The 19,561-nt window shown below is 41.8% G+C and overlaps 1 protein-coding gene across 3 annotated transcripts in view; it reads right to left on the reverse strand.

The window, feature by feature from the left end:
• Positions 1 to 19,561, reverse strand: part of STAMBPL1 (STAM binding protein like 1) — a 107,489-nt gene that overhangs the window by 22,210 nt on the left and 65,718 nt on the right. For 2 of the 3 annotated variants that reach the window (XM_068258300.1, XM_068258298.1), the window contains exons 2-7: positions 15,304 to 15,387; positions 10,475 to 10,692; positions 9,305 to 9,380; positions 7,982 to 8,077; positions 5,644 to 5,989; positions 4,615 to 4,739 (exon numbers count right to left, since the gene is read on the reverse strand). In XM_068258300.1, coding sequence (XP_068114401.1) covers positions 4,615 to 4,739; positions 5,644 to 5,989; positions 7,982 to 8,077; positions 9,305 to 9,380; positions 10,475 to 10,692; positions 15,304 to 15,333 — 891 coding nt within the window. In that variant the 5' untranslated portion in view covers positions 15,334 to 15,387. Of the gene's footprint in view, positions 1 to 4,614; positions 4,740 to 5,643; positions 5,990 to 7,981; positions 8,078 to 9,304; positions 9,381 to 10,474; positions 10,693 to 15,303; positions 15,388 to 18,257; positions 18,660 to 19,561 lie in introns of those variants that run through there. The other variant, XM_068258299.1, reaches the window with a different exon arrangement.

Raw genomic sequence — 19,561 nt, forward strand, 5'->3', positions numbered from 1 at the left:
CTGCAACCGGAATCAGACTGTACAGCTTTGTAACCATGAAATCTAATGAAAATCTATCCCACGGAAACATTTCACCGTTTGATGCAGTGCAACGTTTCGACAATCGGTCCACCGCCGCTCCCACACTGCATGCGATAGAAATTTTGCTTGATGTTTGTGGTGAATCTAATGAAAATACGATGGATGCTACTCATTGTGTCGCAGATGAAAATCGGAGTGTATGGCCTGCTTAACCCATTCGCGCTCCGTTGTTTTCACTTGAGCAATGTTCACCTCCCATTGATTAGCCTATAACTTTATTACTACTTATCACAATGAACTGATCTATATCTTGTTTTTTCCGCCACTAATTAGGCTTTCTTTGGAGGGTAAATTTTGCTAAGAGCCACTTTACTTTAAATGCATTTTAACAGGAAGAATAAGAAAAAAACGGAAAAAAATTCATAATTTCTCAGTTTTCAGCCATTATAGTTTTAAAATAATACATGCCTCCATAATTAAAACTCACGTATTGTATTTGCCCATATGTCCCGGTTATTACACCGTTAAAATTATGTCCCTATCACAATGTATGGCGACAATATTTTATTTGGAAATAAAGGTGCATTTTTTTTCCGTTTTGCATCTATCACTATTTACAAGTTTAAAATAAAACAAATATAGAAATATTTCATCTTTACATTGATATTTAAAACGTTAAAATGTTAGACCCTTAGGTAAATATTTACATGTTTTTGTTTTTTTTTTGGTTTTTTTTTTATTGTAATGTTTTTTGTTTTTTTATATTAAACATTTTATTTGGGTATTTTTGAGAGGGTGGGATGTAAACAATAATTTTATAATGTAAATGTGTGTTTAGTTTTATTTTTTTTACTTTTAGTTGTAGTTTTACTTGAGTTTGTTTACATGACGTCACTCTAAGCGTAACATACGCCTAGAGAGACGCATGGGGGAGGCAACAGCCAGAAAAAGCTAAGCTTCCTAGAGAAGCTGTCGCTTTTTCAGCGGGGGAGAGGAATCAGTGATCAGGCACCATAGCCCGATTCACTGATTGCCTGGCTAACGAACCGCGGGCCGGGAGCGCGTATGCACGTGCGATCGGCCACGGGAGCGCATGGTTCCTGGACGTAGTTTCTACGTCCAGGAACTAAGATATGTTAACCACTTTAGAGGATTATACCCCCCTAGTGACCAGGCCATTTTTTTTACAATTCAGCACTTCACAAGTTTAACGGTTTATTGCTCGGTCATACAACTCAGCACCCAAATTAATTGTACCTCCTTTTCTTCCCACTAATAGAGCATTCATTTGGTAGTATTTGATTGCTGCTGCGATTTTAATTTTTTTTTATTAATTAAAAAGATAATTTTAAAAAAACACAACTTTTTTTTTATTCCCCTCCCCGTAGATTGTGTTACATACACTACACTACGCATACATAGGCATTAACCTATGATAGGGATTAGATTTAGATTGTGAGCTGATCTGAGGGACAGTTAAGTGACAAGGACCTCCTCTGTACTGCGATGCGCTAGATCGCAGCGCTGTGTACAAATATTTTTGCTTTTTTGTGTTAAAATCAGTCTGCCAGCTCCGATCGTGGCTGACAGGCTGATTGCAGTGGCCCCCTGTGTTTACTGTGGGGAACATGCACTTGAGCGAGTGCTCGTCCCCTGCAAATCTCATTCCTCGCAAAATCATGCGGCGTGATCCAGGAACGAGAGAGCCACTCTGCGGCCGCCATCATGCGGCGGTCGCAGAAAGGGGTAGTTTTGCTGAGGCAAGTTAGCAATATGGCTTTCAAATGTTATTTTCCAACATCCAATCAGATGCTTAGATAAAATAGGCTGCTGGTTGCACATGTCAGAGATGAATGTTTCATTGACAACACCTCTCTCACCACTGCACAGGTCACCCGGGGGGGGGGGGGGGGGGGGGCATTACGCATCGGGTAGCGGCGGCGATCGCGTCCAACACGCAGCTAGCAAAGTGCTAAGAAAGAAAATTGTGAAAATCGGCCCAGCGGGGCCTGATAAATCCACCGCGGCGGTAATGGACGAGCTGATAATTACCGCCAAGGTGGTTAAATTGAACAGATATTTAAAAAATTGTGTGGTGTGTGGCCACCTTTAGATATCTACCAGAACAATTTGAAGGGCTGTGTTCAGTGGAGACAAACGACAAGAACAAGATGCAAGTCATTTCAGCTTGCAGGCAAAATTTAAAGAGTGAAGTGTTAAAAAAATACTTCTTTTTTTTTCAGAATCCTGTTCAGCAGTATCAGCAAAGATGATTCGCCGCATACCCACGGCCATCCGAGGTATTTATCCCCCCCAAATCCCAGGGCAAAATTCTACGACATTCAAAGTCGTGCATTCTGCTGCCTGGGGGAGGCAGAGCTTTGCACTGTAGCTCTGCCTCCAGTCCATTCAATCACTGCTGATCGCCGCCTCTCCCCGCCCCTCTCAGTGAAAGAGGGGCGGGGGAGAGGTGGCAATCGGCAGTGATTGAATGGACTGGAGGCAGAGCTACAGCCCAAAGCTCTGCCTCCTCCAGTAAGTACCGGAGGATTTAGCCCAGGGCAATTCGGGGGGTTAAAGACCTTGTACGGCTGCGGGGATGCGGCGAATCATCTTTGCTGATACTGCTGAACAGGATTCTGAAATAAAAAGAGGTATTTTTTAACACTTCAAACTCTCTTTAATGCAAATTATATGCAGCCTGGAATTGGGTCAATCAAAGTCGCCAGTAAAGGTAGCCATACATCTAGCAATTCTGATTCGATCGACAAAGCGATCGACTTTATTAAGGAATCAACTTCAGTATGGCTGATGGAAAGATGATCGACTAGTAACCTACACACTACAAACGATAGCCTATGCGATTTACCTGCACATTCGATTTGACCAATGTTGTGTCTCCATGCTCTGAATGAAAAAAAAAATCAATTCAGAGTCGATGGAATGATATGTGAAGGGTAGCTGATGCCTTTGCAATCGACCGATAACTTTCGTCCTGCTCGAATGACTAATCTGGTCGATTTGACATGAAATCAGCCACTTTTCATTGGTTGTGAATTCTGGAACACACTCTATTCTCTCTCTATTCTATAAAATGATCGAATCGAATAGTGGATCATACAGCCAAATCGCTAGATGCATGGCTACCTTAAGAGCATTTGATTGGTCCCATCCCAAGCTGTATACATTCTGCATGCAACCTGGAATTATACTAGGCATCTCAGTGACCATATCTAGTGGTCAGCTATATACTGGACACACAAAGAATGATCTAGTAAACTGACCAATCATATGGACCGGAAATTCAGTATTAAAGTAAACCTGAGATAGGGGGACGAGAGCATTCTTACTTACTTGGGGCTAACGTCTGCAACCCAGCTATCCCCTGGCCAGAAGTGTTCTGGGCATGCGCAGCTAGAAGTCTATACAGACTGTGCATGCAACGAATGCTCCCAACCTCAGAAGCACAACTGCACATGTACAGCCTAGGCGACTGACCCAGTTGCGGACTTTACCATGGTTGGGGGAGCAGACAGACTATAAGGGGCTGAAAGAAGTCCTAGGTAAGTAGAAATCTGCTTGTCCTTTCCGTCCCAGGGAGAAAAAGGGGACACCGAGAGCCCAATATAGTGTAGTATGTATAGTGAATTGGTATATGAAAGTAAGTAAACAATATACTCACAAACCAGGGTCATCTTATAGACAACCACTGTAAAAGCAGGTGAGGAGATTAGACCTGTCCTCACTCAGGATTAAGATGTCGCTCTCTGTAGACAGAAGAATAAGGGTATGGATCCCTCCACCAGGTGTGGACTCAAGTATTGTAGAAGGAGAACAGAAGCGCCAACAGGATAAATATTGCTAAAAACTTACAAATTTTAAAGGAGGAAGCGGTGGACTTACCTCCTCAAAGCAGACATGAAACTGTTCAACAGAAAAATGTATTTCCATACTCCAAAGTACAAAGCAACACGTTTTGCAGGAATATACCTGCGAAACGCGTTGCTTTGTACTTTGTACACTCTCAATAATCTGGATCATTTTAAAGATCCTTAAAGTTGGAAATGTCTAAAATTACTCTTTCAGTTGGGTACTAATAAAAGATTGTATTCTGCAAGAATCATTCAAATTACAATTAATCTTCCCGTGGATGCAAGCAAAATTTACTGTTTATTAGATCCTTCTAAAAGCCTCTCATGAAAGCCATCAGCTCCCCAACATCTACCCCTCCATGATCATTATGAGGGTGTACCAAAACAATTTGTTTGAGTTGTACTTAATCAGCTCACATAAATCTTGTTAGATTTTGTGATCGTAGGCTTCTTTTACACTGCAAATCGCAATTCTGATTTGCAATTCTGATTTGCAATTCTGATTTTCACTGGATGCCAGCAACACAATAAGAAAAATGCAGAGAAAACGTAGCATGCAGGACTTTTTGTAATCCAATAATCAAAAATCGGAATCGCAAGTAAAATTGCATCAAATGGGAAATCAGAATTTCACAGAATTGACACAGAGTGAGGCACCATTTTAATCCTTCACTTCTGTATCTTTTATAAAAACAGAAATCAATTTAGGTATTAGCCTTACCAGCCTGCCACAAAGAATCCCACACGTTTCAATTCCTCGGGTGGTATTTGCATCCGCCAACTGCAAAAATTTGTGAGAAAGATCTTTGGGTAGTACAACTATTCGAAGGCCTTCCACGGTTTCATCTTGCAGGGAAATAAGAGAAGAGCGAGTTACTATACAGGTTCAAACTCCAGTAGTCAACATCAGAAATGTAAAAGCAAGTGAAATTGGTCTCCACCTGTGTTTTTTTTTGGGGGGGGGGGGGGGGGTCTTGCTGCTATAGAGGTGCTTGCTCATCGTCCAAGGTCTGTCCGCTGTACACACATCCAATATTGAATGACCAGTGGCTGGCCAATGTTACCCTAAACACATCCAATTTTGAATGACCAGTGGTTGGCCAATATTACCGATTGGGCGCCCCCTATGTAATGCCTGCTCAATTTACCGATATTGCACTATGGCTAAACCTAACCCTACTCTCACACAGAACTCTTCCCTGGTGGTGCCTAACTCTAAATCCCTACTGGCAGTGCCTAAACCTAACCCCCCCCCCCCTCTGGTGGTGCCTAGCTCTAAAACTCCTCCTAAACCTCCCCCCTCATCCACAAAAGATACATTTTGGTGCCTGGAAGAGGAGGAAATATTTGCGGATAGCTTTGTGGATATCAAAATTGCCTTGCACATAACTAAATTGCGGCATTGCATAGCGGGTTCCCCCTATGCAATGCTGCAATTTAGTTATCCACAAGCCGATTTGGATATCCCCAAGGCTATACACAAATATTTCCCCCTTTTGCCGGTAATTGGGGGCCTCCGGGTGCCCAAATTTACCTTCATAGCAGCCACAAAAGGCAAAATTCAGCACCCTCTAGCGGCCATGGTCATTCGCCCAAAATTTACTTGGTATGCTGCTAAATGCAGCCAATATCATAGGCGCCGTTTTTTTCCGTATGTGTTCTAATGTCCTTTTTTTCCTGCTTCGTTACTGAAGAGAATTTAACCCGTTTCCCTCTCCTTCCAACACTAAAATTATAATCATGTACTTACTCTGCACGGCACTTAGAGTTGCTGCTGGCTTTAAGGCTCTGCTTATAGGAGGGGACTGTCCAGGGTACATGGCGGCGTCATTCCTTACAGCTTGTCCAGGAGGAAGGCTGCCCTTCAGGTGGGTTTTAGGGGAAGGACAACAAGTCATTATGCTACCATCAGTCTGTTCAGGGACTTTATTTTTCTGCTGGTCTCGCATCTGGTCTTGTTTCCGAAGCTGATCTTCAAAGAAAGTGAACTGTTCCCTCTCTATCTGCTGCTGGCGTAGCTGTGCCAATCGCTTCTTCTCTGCTTCTATCTGCTGCTGCTGCTCCATCTTCTTCAAACATTCTGCCTTCCTCTTGTTCTGACAATAAAGTGGAAACACAACTATAGGACTTCTGTTGTGTAAGATCAGTAGATCACAGATTTCTATTCCATCACACTTCACCCCAACTCACTTCTGCCCTCACAGACCTGGATTGACCACTCTCACATCTCTCCTGAAGCCAAGTATTCTGCTAAACGCTGTATATTTATTGAGGAGAGCCACAAATGGGATGTTAGTGGACAGAATCATTTTTAACATTTTATGTTACATCTAATCATGAATATTTACTTGTTCCCGCTAGTGTAATTCCGGTTTGTTTTGAACCGCATTGATTTTTGCCACTTCCTCTACTGTCCGATGAAGCTTTGGAATGAAACAGCCTGAGTAGTCACATGACCACTAATTCTCAAACAAAAAATTGGCAAATCTTATCTTACTAATATTATAAATGCGAAAGATTGGATGTTTGTTACTCAATCACACAACAATGGCTGAACGGGTTTGAATGAAATTTGGCACACACATAGTACATTACCTGGAATAACATATAGGATGCTTTTTATCCCCATAACTAAAAAGTGGGCGGAGACAAATACAACTTACACTGGGGAAATGTAAACTGCAGCCATTCTTACACTGCTAATGGTAGGGTCCTAAAACTTTGCACAGTTGGTCACTGGGTGACTGGGATTAATATTCAGAAAAGTGGGTGGAGCCTATAAAAGCCAATCAAAATGTACCTATTGATTTTCAAGGGGAATATTTAATTGCTGCCATTCTTGCACTGTTAATGGCACAAGCCTCAAACCTGGTACAGTTGGTCATTAGGTGACTGTGGTTTAAATTTAGAAGGGGGTGGAGCCAAAGCCAATCACATTTGTTTCTATTCAATGCAAATTATTGATGCCAAAGACGGCCAAAGCTCACAAACAAGGTCATTGAGTAATTGTGTGTTAGGTTAGAAAAAGTGGTCGGAGCCAACATCAGCCAAATACATACCCGGGCAACGCCAGGCCATCAGCTAGTATTTACATATCAAGCACTCTGCATTATTACACATTAGTAAATGTAATGGTAGGTACAAACGATGCAATTTTCTGACATATTTACTGCCAGATGGATTATTTCCAAATAACCCATATGACTTCCGATCAATTTTTCGAACAATTTTGCATAGAAGTGAATGGAAAATCAGATCAGACATGTCGAAATTGATCGATCTGACGGTAAATCTGTCAGAAAATTGCATCGTGTGTGCCTAGCATAAACCGGGACTACCAACTGGAAAGAGCTGTTAAAAATCGAATCAAATTACATTTTGCAGCATTTCATTGTAAAACTTTTTGACCATCTAGTAAATATTGAATGTTAGCCCCAAAAATGTTTCAAGTGTTAGTAATGTGTTTCTTTAATTGACGATTGACGTCTGATAGCACATGACAAGGGAAGGCAGTGAACAAAGGGAGCAGCTTAGCGATGGAGAAAGGGACAGGCACAGTTTATGCCTAAGGGTGAAGCATCAATCTATTCACATGTAAAAAAAATGCAGTTTCAGAGCAGAGAAAAATGACATTGACGTCAGGCATGGGACAGTCACACAATGTTTGCTATACTTCACAGGACTGATGCATGAGTGTTCTGTTAGGCTCAGTTCCCACTTATGACATATGAAAATGCCCCGTTCAGACTGGAGCTCACAGTTCAGTGTTCATTTGGGTCGGGAGATGCGTTTCTACCACATGATTCTATGGGAAACACATCCGCTATCAGGAAATAGGTGGCTGGTCGGAACTTTGCATTGTGTTTACTGCAACTTACTGACAGGACAAATAACATTTATATTGCGCTTTTCTCCTGTGGGACTCAAAGCGCTTGAACTACAGCCACTAGGGCGCGCTCAGTAGGCAGTATTTAAAATGTAGTGATTTGATTTTCGCGATAGTGGTCCTTTAAGTGCCTACCAACACAAGGCATAATATTCATTTCAAATCCTTATAGATACACTGCAGTGATATTAGGACAACTTACTATGCCTTGCATATACTCTTGATATTCTAGATTATATTTCTTTAGAAGATCTTTCTTCAAATCATCTGTTCGTGGAAAGGCAATCTCCTTTAATTTCTAAAAGAAAAAGAAACAAAAACTTTGGTTGTTTTTAATTGCACTGAAATAGGGGAAGTTAGCTGTAAATGAGGATAAAACTGTAAATAGGGTTTCAGCAAACAATGGACATTAAACTACTTAAAATAACTTATGGCATGTGTGTATAAAAAGCTGAGTTTTTAGGTTATATCGTGTTTTTCAGAGCTTTCAAAGTTTGGTGTGTGCCGCACGGATTTTAGAAAGTTGGTCTAGAAGATTAGAGCAGCACATGAGAAATGCTGAAGACTAAAGGCCCATACATTAGCGATTTTGGCGTCCGATCGACCAATAGACAGATCTCAAAAGACAGAGAGTGATCTGTTGTCTATAAACCGCAGGCTGATTCCCGATCGCTTTGCAGCATTAAATCTTCTAGCAATCAGCCTCATTATGCTGCCTCATCGCCCCTGGCCATTGTCCCCCTAACTTACATGTACACACCCCCTCCCCCCCCTTCCCCAGTGCCCCTGTATTAATACTTTACCTGTCTCTGTCCACTGATGTGCTTGCACTCTTCTGGAATGAATCGTTCCCCACGTGGTTGCCAGCATACAGCACGAGGGGCGCATATGACACCACACATGTGCCCCATGTGCAATGCGCCGGCAACCATGTGAGGAGCAAATCCGGAAGAGGAGTGCGGACACAGTGCTAGATGGCGGCAAGTAAAGAATGAATGCAGGGGCACTGGGGGGTACATGTACATTAGGGGGGCCGGGTGTTTCCACTATGTTAATTGTTCGTGATTATTGCACGCTATTACCGCTGTACACCCAATCGAGCATGTTGGCATGAGATTTTCCAGCATGTCCGATCGATGCATGCGACTAATTTCAGCCCGAAATTGGTCGCATCGTCAATCCAGCATGCTTTTGGCGGCACGGATTTTCAATCGGCAGCCAAATCCACAGATGTATGGAAAACTTTAGGAGTAAGACAACTTCTTAGCTTTCCAAAACCTTCTTAGCTTTGGGGGAAAATAAATAGGATAAGAATTATCAACTTTCCCCACTAATGACTCGATCGGTGGTGCCTCCTATTCTGAAGTCTGAAGATCATCATCAGATCTGTACCCAGGTAGCCTACAAGTGTATCAGGACCTGCCAAGATAAGCAACATACGATACAAATATTCGGCAATTCAGGAGTATTTTCACAAAAAAACATTTTTAAAGAAAAGATAGACCATAAAAAAAATCCAGATAACCTTTAATATATCTTGTTTTTCTGGAACTTCATATTGTTGGTAGTCTCGATGTTGAGGCAGCTTTTCTACAAACAACCTGCAATCAAACAGAAAGCACTTCACAGTTTGCATTAGAAGAGACAGCAGATAAGACCTTTTTAAATTAAATTATTAACTAATATGGTATAACTAAACTGCAAAGAGACTGTGGTCCTGGCTTCCATCTTAGATCAATTTCAGGTGGCCCATTGCCTTGCATTGGCGCTGAGTTACCCTGTGGTAAACGGTAACGCAACTCACACTTGCAATTCAAATGTAAAAAGGGTCTAAAAGATATGGAACCAAAATACTATAATATATAAAACCATCAAAACACCTCCGAATGTTCATGTGTAGGATAAGTGAATAGTTGAGGAACGTATGGGAAGAATGGAGCCCATCAACTAAATTTGCACTAAGATGTGTTGTTGGCTGCTGTAATCAGACTTGCATGCAAGAACCATTTAGGCCTCGTTCACATTACAAACGCGGACGGCCATGTGTGCGGAACGCAACGCATGCGAATGCACGCCATCCGCGTTTGTATGCGTTGCGTGGCTGATCCCATCACTGAAAAGTGGAACAGCCACGCATTTTTGCAAAAAATGCGTGCAGCATGCGTTCCCGGACCGCACAGGTCCGGAACGCATGCAGTGTGAACATCAGACAGTGATGTTTATGCACTGTCTAATGTTGTGCATGTCTGCCTCCTGCACGCGTTTCCAAAATGCGGCTGGAAACGCGTGCAGTGTGAACGGGGCCTTATACTTTTCATAATTTGCTTAATTTGCATCTTTGTGCCCGATGTCAGCGACGAATGAAAATGCCAATACTCTTTTTGCACTCATTTTAGCGAAAATGTTAAATTTGCTTTTTGAGAGAAAATTCTATTGAAAATTTGTTTTGTTATTTTTTTATTTTTTTTTGCGGTAAAAGCATTGATTTTCATGGTAAAAACTGGTATGTAAAAAATATTGTTTTTTTCTACACTGTCTCGCTTTTCACTGTAAAAATTTCAAATTTCGAAAATACAAGCCTATTTTTTGTGAAAATTTCTCAAAAACGATATAGCATTTTCAATGCGAAAATGACTGGTGAGAATTCACAAGCAGCACTGCCAGGTTCACTTTCATACATAACTGAACTTCTTACGTTATAAACTTGTTGTAGAGAACAAAGGCATTTTCAAGGTTTCCTTCATCCAGATACACAGAGGCCATTCTTTCCATCTCCACTCCAGAGCGGAAGTAGCGTCTAGGGGTGATGTCTTCATTGATGGTGATGTTGCACCCCAGCTTGCTGAGGGCCCGGACACGCTCCTCTGGGGTGAGGGACACATCGGTGTGATCTGGTATAGCCACCAGCTTCTTCTGCACCAAAACACACACATCATACAGTAATAAATATGGACAGAAACAGGAACTTTCCTTCAGTACTGAGCCACATTGTGATACATAAACCAATACCACCAATATAATAGGCTTATTCAGCCACATACAAATAACTGCAGGAAAAAGCCATTGTGTATCATACATCCTCTGCATGCTCATCCGGTGAAAGTCACTCGCAAGTGCGTCTCCGGGCAGTGCTAGGGTCCTCGGGTTTAAGATCTCGGCCAGGACACTATCTGCACAGAGTTTATTTGTTCACCCCACTTTTGCGTTTGTTACGCCCGGGTATTCAGGTTTCCTCCCCCACACAAAAACATAGATAGGTTAATTTACGCCACCAAAAATTGTCTTTAGACTGCAATTAGAACATGAGACAATGACTGCCTATGGTAGGGATTAGATTGTGAGTTCTTCTGAGAGACAGTTCGTGACCGGACTATATACACTATGTAAAAGCTCTGCAGGAGATGTCACGCTATACAAATACACAATAACAATCAGGACAATAAAAGTGTGTTGTGCACACAGGTGAATCTTGGAGAACTATACTGCTCTACTATAATACTATTTGCACCTCTGTTTGCAGAGGTGTCAAACTGCATGGCTAAATCTACCACTACAGACATGGGCTGTTGTGGACTGTACCAGCTGATTTCACTGTTGATGTCTTCTGAGCGAACTTGACTTTCTATTGTTACAATTCACTTAGCAAGTATACCGTATGTTTAGTCTTTTTCTCATTATTATAGCTAGGACAGAGAGAGATCACTTCATCTGTTTAGAAGTTAGCTTTTTAAGTTCAAGTTGGGATTCCAAACCTTACGAGGTCTGGAAAGTCTTCCTCAGAGCTCATAAGCCTTAAGCTCTCATTTTACTGCTCAGCTTCCACTGGAAGCAGGGCTGGCGCTACCATTAAAGCAAAGGGGCCAGTTGCCCCAGGGCCCCTGACCACTGCCGTGCCACTAACCCTTCAGCTGGACCACCCAGATGGTCTCCCCATCCTATTTCCTCCCCGCTCCCTGTCTCTTCTCTATGACCCAGCGCAGGTTATATACATATAACATGCAATGCATGGAAAAGAGGATGACAGGGGGGCTGAAGACAAAGCATGGATGGAGCAGTGCGCCGGGACAGGTGAGTTATTACAATGCAGACACAAATCATGCAGAGGCCCCCGGGAGCAGTCAGGGGGATACCACCTGGTTGGGGGAACCAATCCAGACTGGGAGAATGCCCTCTCACCTTCTGTAGAGGTAACCCATAGTTGCCATGTCCAGGAAGTAGGCAAAGGAAGGCCTTTGTTACCACATACGGTATGTATATATAGGGATATTTCTAGTAACAACACCTGCTGTAAAACTCAGTTGCTACTAATATTATCCAATGGAGCTGCTGCAAAACTAGAATCACACCATCACACCAGCAGCAGCTTCAGGCTCCATAGACGTGTATCGTAGGGGAAGGAAAAGGGGAAGGGTTGGAGAGATGAGGGAATAGGAGAGAAACTTCCCATTACACCATATTAGATTACAATGAGGATTGCTGAAAGGTTAGTGAATTAAAGTTTGAGCTATTGCAGATACCGTAACCCACCCACAACAAAAACATACAGTAGATCTTTCGTACACCCAGAACTTAGATAAAAAATAAATTCTCACTTTGGATGCTGCACAGTACAAGGAACCAACGCTGCAGATCGTCAACAGACAAATATTTCCTTCTTAAATATTAAGAATTACTCCAAGCAATGAAGACATGTGATCCAAAAGGTACTTTGGCAATTACATAGGCATTCCTCTTAAAGAAATGATTACAACTATTGTAGGCCTTGTTAGGAGCTCTTGTATACTACTGTATTTTTTTAGCAAAAATACAGTATTATACAAGAGCTCCTAACAAGATATTAATTGTTTAATGTTTGTTAAAAAATGTATTTCTTCAAGAGGAATGCATATGTAATTTCCAAAGTAGCTTTGAGATCAAAATTCTCATACCAAATCCTTAATACTTAAAAGGGAAATATTTATGCCTTTTGAAGATTTACTTCAATAAAATAAAATAAATCATTTTTTTGTTACAACATTTTGTGGTTTGACCTTTTTTAACACACACAAAATATCCTCGGTTTCAAATGAGTGGAACATTTTCATAATTGATGCACAGTAAAGCTGATCCAGTTGGAAGTAATTTCGAGTTGATGCAGAGTTATGCAATTATTTTTTTTAAATTTTAAGCAGCTTGACAATGGACCAATCAAATAAATCCACGGGATTCGAATGGCCAATTTTAAAGCTACATAAATTTGCATTAAAACATTTGCAAGTTCTGCATCAACTCAAAATTATTTGCATCTCCTCAGCCATGCCTAAAGCTCAATTCTACACGATACGATTCTTTGTGCGATTCGATTACGATTTTATTTACGATCCAATTAAATCTGACATGTCCGATCAGGATTCGATTCAATTCGATTTGCCATTGTAAAACAATGGCAAATCGAATTGAATCAAATCGAATCCCAATCGGACATGTTGGATTTAACCGGATCGTAAATAGAATCGTAATCAAATCGCACAAAGAATCGTATGGTGAGGTTGGGGCTTAATGACCAAGACAACAGCTGCAAACTTTTGCCACATAATAACAGATTTTGTTTTTTAAATCTATTTTGTGTTGGCTGGATCAGCAGATTTCTCAGCATTTGCCACTGTTCTCCAACCTTAATGTAGGATTGACATATTCTCTAGTGAGGTGTGCAGCAGGACCTTATAGCAGGGCTGTGGAGTCGGAGTTGGAGTCCGAGTTGAGGAGTCGAAGTCGAGGTCGGAGCCATTTTGGGTACCTGGAGTCGGAGTCGTGGTTTCATAAACTGAGGAGTCGGAGTCTGAGTTGGAGTCGGAAGATTTTTGTCCCGACTCCACAGCCCTGCCTTATAGTTGCAGAGCATGGGTGCTAGGAAGCTGCAGATGTGCCAGATAACAGCCAACAATGACAGGCTCCACTAAAGAAACTAGTACCGTATTTGCCACCGTATAGGACGCTCTGGAATATAAAACGCACCTAGGTTTAGGGGGCAAAAACCAGGGGAAATAAAATATACTAAACCTTGTGCGTCCATATTCCAGGAGCGTCTTACAATGTTCTCCCCCAATTGGTGCCCTCCTGTGTCCTCTTCTGTCCTCTCTTCAGCCCCCAGGAGTCCTCTTCAGTCCTCAGGTTTCCCCTTCAGTCCCCTGTGTGTCCCCCCCTTCAGTCCCCTGTGTGACCGCTATGTCCCACTCCCTCGCCTAGTGTCTCGGCTCCCCATGTACGTTAAGTGTAGTGACAGGCAGCGTCTTACCTAATCTATGCCGCCCGGAAATCGCCGACCTCCTCACTTCTCCCTCTAGTGACCACTTAACATACACGGGAAGCTGAGGCACAGGGAAGGGAGCGGGACCGAGCGGTCACACAGGGGACACTTAACATACACGGGACTGTCTAAAACAGGCTGTATGCATGTTGGACTATTGTGGCTCTATGTATTTAACAAGCTTACACATCATTGCATTCCAGCGGCTCTGGAGGTGTGGTTAGACTACAGGGACATTAAAGAAATGATCTGCATATTCAGCAGTGATGCATTATGGAAGACATCGCAGAACTCACTCCTACCTGAATAATTGCAAATACTTTCTGTTTTAAGAAGACAAACTTTCTTATAAAATTTTAAACAACGGTGGAGAGGTAGATATGTAGGATTGTTATATTTACTATTTAGAATGCTGTAGGTGCAAAAGCTTTTTTTTTAGTTTTGTTTCTCTTTAAAGGACAACAGAGATGAAAATTAGCTAATAAGATAAACAACTGTATCTATCCTTCTTATAAAATGTATTTTTAAGGTATCCCCCAGTTTTATTTTATATTTAAATCTACTTTTTAAGTTTTAAATGTTTCATGGCCTCTTCTCAATGACACATTTATTGTAGTATGCAAGAGCTAAAATCTGTTAACTATTTACCCTTTTTACCTCTCTCCTATTCTCAGAAGACATTTACTGCCAGGAAAATGTTATATGGCTGCAGTTCCTTATCAGTGAGAGTTAATTTTTATCTCTTTCCTGCTCTCAGAAGTCATTTTCTGCCAGGTAATTGTTTTATAGCTGTAATTCCGTAGCAGTGAGGGTTACGATCATTGATGCATACCTGACTTAACTCTTTCAGACAGAAAAAGAAAAAAAAAGGCACACAGCCTAGTTATTTGTGTGCTTGGCACTGTACATACAGATGTCTATCTCATGGCACATGTCACCTCGTGTATCCTTTAAAATTACAGTCAGCAGTTGGTGTCCAGTGCCATGAGTCAAATCCATTAGTCTTTTCCCTCTCGTTTCTTAGAGCTCGCTTCTGATTGGTTGCTATGGGCTCCTGCCCTCTAAGCAAGCTATTATGGGATGCTGTAAATTGTATGCCTCAACCTTATAAATACAGTCATGCACTATTAGAAAAACATACAGTCATTACACGCCTTCAGCTTCCAGAAGACAACAAAGACACGATTTACAACAGGATACAGCAAAACATGCAGAACAAAGAAATAAAGATGCTTCACCAGAGTTGAAATGGATATGGACTGCTCCATGCCGTCTTCAGATCTGATGGGAAGGGGCTGGTAATAGCTTTACAATCCTTCCATCTGCAAGCAAAGTGGGAACAAAGAAAATCAATGTATGCCTTGCAAGTATCAAATAACATCAGTTCCTCTAATCTCTATGAATCAGTGGTCGATGTGGAGACTCAGAAAATATAATGGTCCTAATGATGTCAAGCCTTGTGTACACTGGAGGGGGCTGCATGACACACACAACCCTTTGGAAAGTACAATCGAGTTACTCTGCTCATTAGGCTGCTGTAACCAGGCCTTCTGATTGGCAGAAAACACAAGGCGAGATTGAGGGCAGTGAAGAAGTTGTTTTGTACCATTATCGCCCTTTTCTTTTGTTTCTTAATTGGATGCGTCAGCAAAATCACAATATCCACCTGCCTGAAATGCTTTCCTGTATAGATTTTAGCTAGGAAGAGAACAGATTCTATTTTTATATTGTTAAAGTGGACCTGGGCTCTTGCACAGGACACATGGAAAACATAGAGACATGTGCCCTGAATGTATTTAGAGAGTTTATCCTGTCTATTTCCCCCTGATCTGTGACTAATCACCATTTGATTTCTCGGTTGTGTCAGCTCAGAAATCTCTGCCATGGCAGAGCAGCTAATTTGTAAATGCAGGATATTAACCCCATGTCTGCTTCCATGAAAGCAGGAAGTAGACACTGCAGATGTATTGCAGGACTTGTATCAGCTGTAAAAAATAAATGTTTTTCTTGTGTATTATGCTGTTGCTTATCTTTTAGAGCAGAAATGAAGCTCTAAATTCAGGTCTGGTTTAAAGAGACCTTAAGCAGTAGCTATGAATGAAATCAGTACTTACCAGGGGCTTCCTCCAGCCCACCGTAGGCCGCTTGGTCGTCTGGCGTCGTCCTGCCTCCTCTCTAGGTCCCACTGGCCATTACCGGCGACACCCAGGCCGAGTGTCAGGCCGACACTTCCTGAACGGTGACGCTACGCGTCATCACGCTGGCTGGCATTACAGTCCTGCACATGCGTGGTTCAGAGTTACAAAACCGCACATGCGCAGGACTGTCATGCCGGCCGGCGTGATGACGTGTAGCGTCACCGTTCAGGAAGTGTCTGGCTGACACTCGGTCCAGGTGCCAGGAGGACGCTGGGGGATCTCACGGCCTACGATGGGCTGGAGGAAAGTACCGATTTCAATTATAGCTACTGATCAGGGTCCCTATAATGGGGGATTCTGAACGTTTCCTTTACAGGCAGTCCCATATTTACAAACGACTTGAGTTACAATTTTTCATTCATACAAACAAAATTGTATCTGTGTACAAAATAAATGTTACTGTTTTGTTATTATTTATTTTTGAGGTTACATGTTACAGTATTGTAGAAACTGTTGTAAATAGATTACATTTAAAACATTAAAAACATGTTAAAAACAAGCAAAAACGTTGTTTATACTATATGTACAAATCGGAGTTCTCTGAAAGTGAATCATGTATCCACATTTCCCCATGTATAAGACGGGACTCAACTTACAAATAGTTCAAATCTCAATCTATTGGAACGTAATCTGTTGGTAAGTAAGGGACCACCGGTATTTTTTTCCAAAAGCCTGGAAAGGACTTTGGCTGTGTTCACACTACAATGCAAACTCAGCATATCCATAAGTGGTGCAGTGCGTACAATCGCACAGGACGCACTGGCATCATTCACATTGGCCACTGCATTTGCATTGCCACCTGTCCAATCACTGTCTGCCTGTACCTCCGCTGATTTTTGCGCTGTCCCTGCTCGTCTGCTGCTTGTCTGGAGACCAAGAAGCATGGGGTTGACTGTTGATTTGTAAAAAAGAAAAAGAAAAAAGTGAAGCCTACCTAGCAACAGGAAGGATTCTCATTGGTCTACAAATTTTCTCTGTTGCAGGAGGCTTACCATTGCTTATTTTGCACACAAAGAGGAAGACCTATGCTTCCTGGTGTCCAGGAGAGTGTGGACAGTGGCATCGAATTTCCACAGAACAGGTATGCAATTTTTGCACAGTAGGAAGCTTAGTGGGAACGAACACAGTCTGTTCCCACAGGCTTCCATTGCATCCGATTTGCGGTGCATTAGTCGTCAGGCCGGGACTTTGCATTTGTGGTCTGGCGATCGGGTTGTACATTTGGATTCTGTCTGACAGTGTAAATATATCTTATTAATAGCATAGGAAGCATTTCCAGTCTGTTTTTGCATTTACTTGTGGTATACGCAGTAAGCGGCCCTTATACAGCCTACCTTCTCTCCTACAAACTAGCCTGGAAGTTAGGCTGTGCTACTGCTGTCCAGGCAGTGCTTTTAAAAATAAAGGAAATGCTAGTCTCGATAAATCCAACACTATTTGGCTTGATTCAGACAGGTGGTTAAACCAGCTGCCCCCAGCGGCCCGGCGTCTCGTTGTAAATGTTTTTCTGTAAGCGTTCAGAAAATCATTTGGCAGCCCTTCCCAGTGTGCAGCGTTTTTCACCCCTGCAGGGGGACACGGAAGCATGGTGGTAAACGATCCTGGAAGCAACTCAACCCAAGATCAGCTAAGCACTGGACAGGCAACGGCAAGAATCGGATCAAAACGAGGCGTTTGGGCAAACGGCAGTAAACAAAAGCAAGCATCCATACAAACAGCTGTCCATTCATTTGAATGGACAGCGTTTAAACGACAAGCACCCCGGCCGTCATTTACCACTGTGTAAACGCCCCTGCGAACCGGGCCGAAATCTGAGAGGTCTGAACCGCTTGCTGCCTACTATAAGTAACAGCTACACAAGACAAAAGTAAATTACAGTGTGTACTTTGGGATAAATATACATCTTAAATGAATGTCTACACATGTTCTTTAAATTAGTACAGTTTTTTGTGGTAATGGTCACAGGGCTGTGGAGTTGAAGCAATTTTGGGTACCTGGAGTCGGAGTTGAGGTTTCATAAAACGGAGGAGTTGGAGTCAGATTTGGAGTCGGATGATTTTTGGACTAACTCCACAGCCCTGAGTGGTCAAATGCATTATATTATTATTATTATTTATTGTATTTATAAAGCGCCAACATGTTACGCAGCGCTGGACATTAATTTAGGTATATTCTACTGTTTCATGGGGCTATAGAAAAGATGTAAGGCTTATTAATGTATCTTATCTACTGTATATCCCAAAACTCAATCGCATAGCAGCCTAATCATGATTTTTGCACTGCTGCAACGGTAGTCTGCATTTTTTCTATGATTTGTAGTTTTGCTTATGTAACTATGTTACGCGATTTTCACTGTATTTGCAAGGAATAAAATGCCTGTATTTGCAAGGAAAAAATGCAGCTAAAAAGTGTGCACAAGATTAGCTACTGAGCTCTGGGTGCCCCTAGGCTTTGACAATCAAGTCTTCAGTGCAAAACCATTTTTTTTTCTGCCATTTCTGGCTCTGGTGAATTCTCCTGCTGCTGGGAAGCGAGTAACAGGTTCCCCTCAGCCACAGCCATGAGTGACAGAGGAAGTGATGACACAACAGGAAATGGCAAGTTGTGAGACTAAATCTGAATGGAAAAGTGTTCCCACAGTTTATATTATGTTGCTGATGTTTTTGCAGATATCAATCTGCAAAACGAGGCAAATTGCATACAGTGGAAAACTGACACAGGTGATACAAAGGAGGAGGTGTTAGCCTGTAATGCTTGTAATCTTTTGTAAGACTTCAATACTACATATCACCTATCATTATTATACATTATTTGAATGTCCGCAGGACTTAATATTAATTTCATGAAAAGTAATGCTGTTCTTTTTTAGTTTGTGGGTCGCAAAAATCCACAGTAATAATGTCATTCCCATTCACTCATTAGAGATGATTCACGCCATTAAATATTTATGACAAGACATCTTTACAATATTAATGTTGCTCTTTCATTAGTGCTCCTTCTCTGTGAAGGACAGAATCATTATCAGCTCCGCACTGTGAATAATCATCCTGTAGATTCACCATAAACCTGACTGGAAAAAACACTGAAATGAGAGATAAACAACACTGTTCTCCAATGAAATATAGATTAAAAAAGGCTTAAAAAAGGAGTTAACTGGTTTAGAGTGGAAAAATCAATACAGTATCTGTTCAGCCTTAGAAGTGTTCCTGCCAGAGACCTGTTTAATATTTATAACTCATGTGTCTTCCTATAACAGGAAACTACATGTCTGTGGGCTACAGGACAGCATTGTGTGAAG

The sequence above is a fragment of the Hyperolius riggenbachi genome, chromosome 10 (assembly GCF_040937935.1).
Source record: "Hyperolius riggenbachi isolate aHypRig1 chromosome 10, aHypRig1.pri, whole genome shotgun sequence".
In the NCBI taxonomy this organism is placed as follows: Eukaryota; Metazoa; Chordata; class Amphibia; order Anura; family Hyperoliidae; genus Hyperolius; species Hyperolius riggenbachi.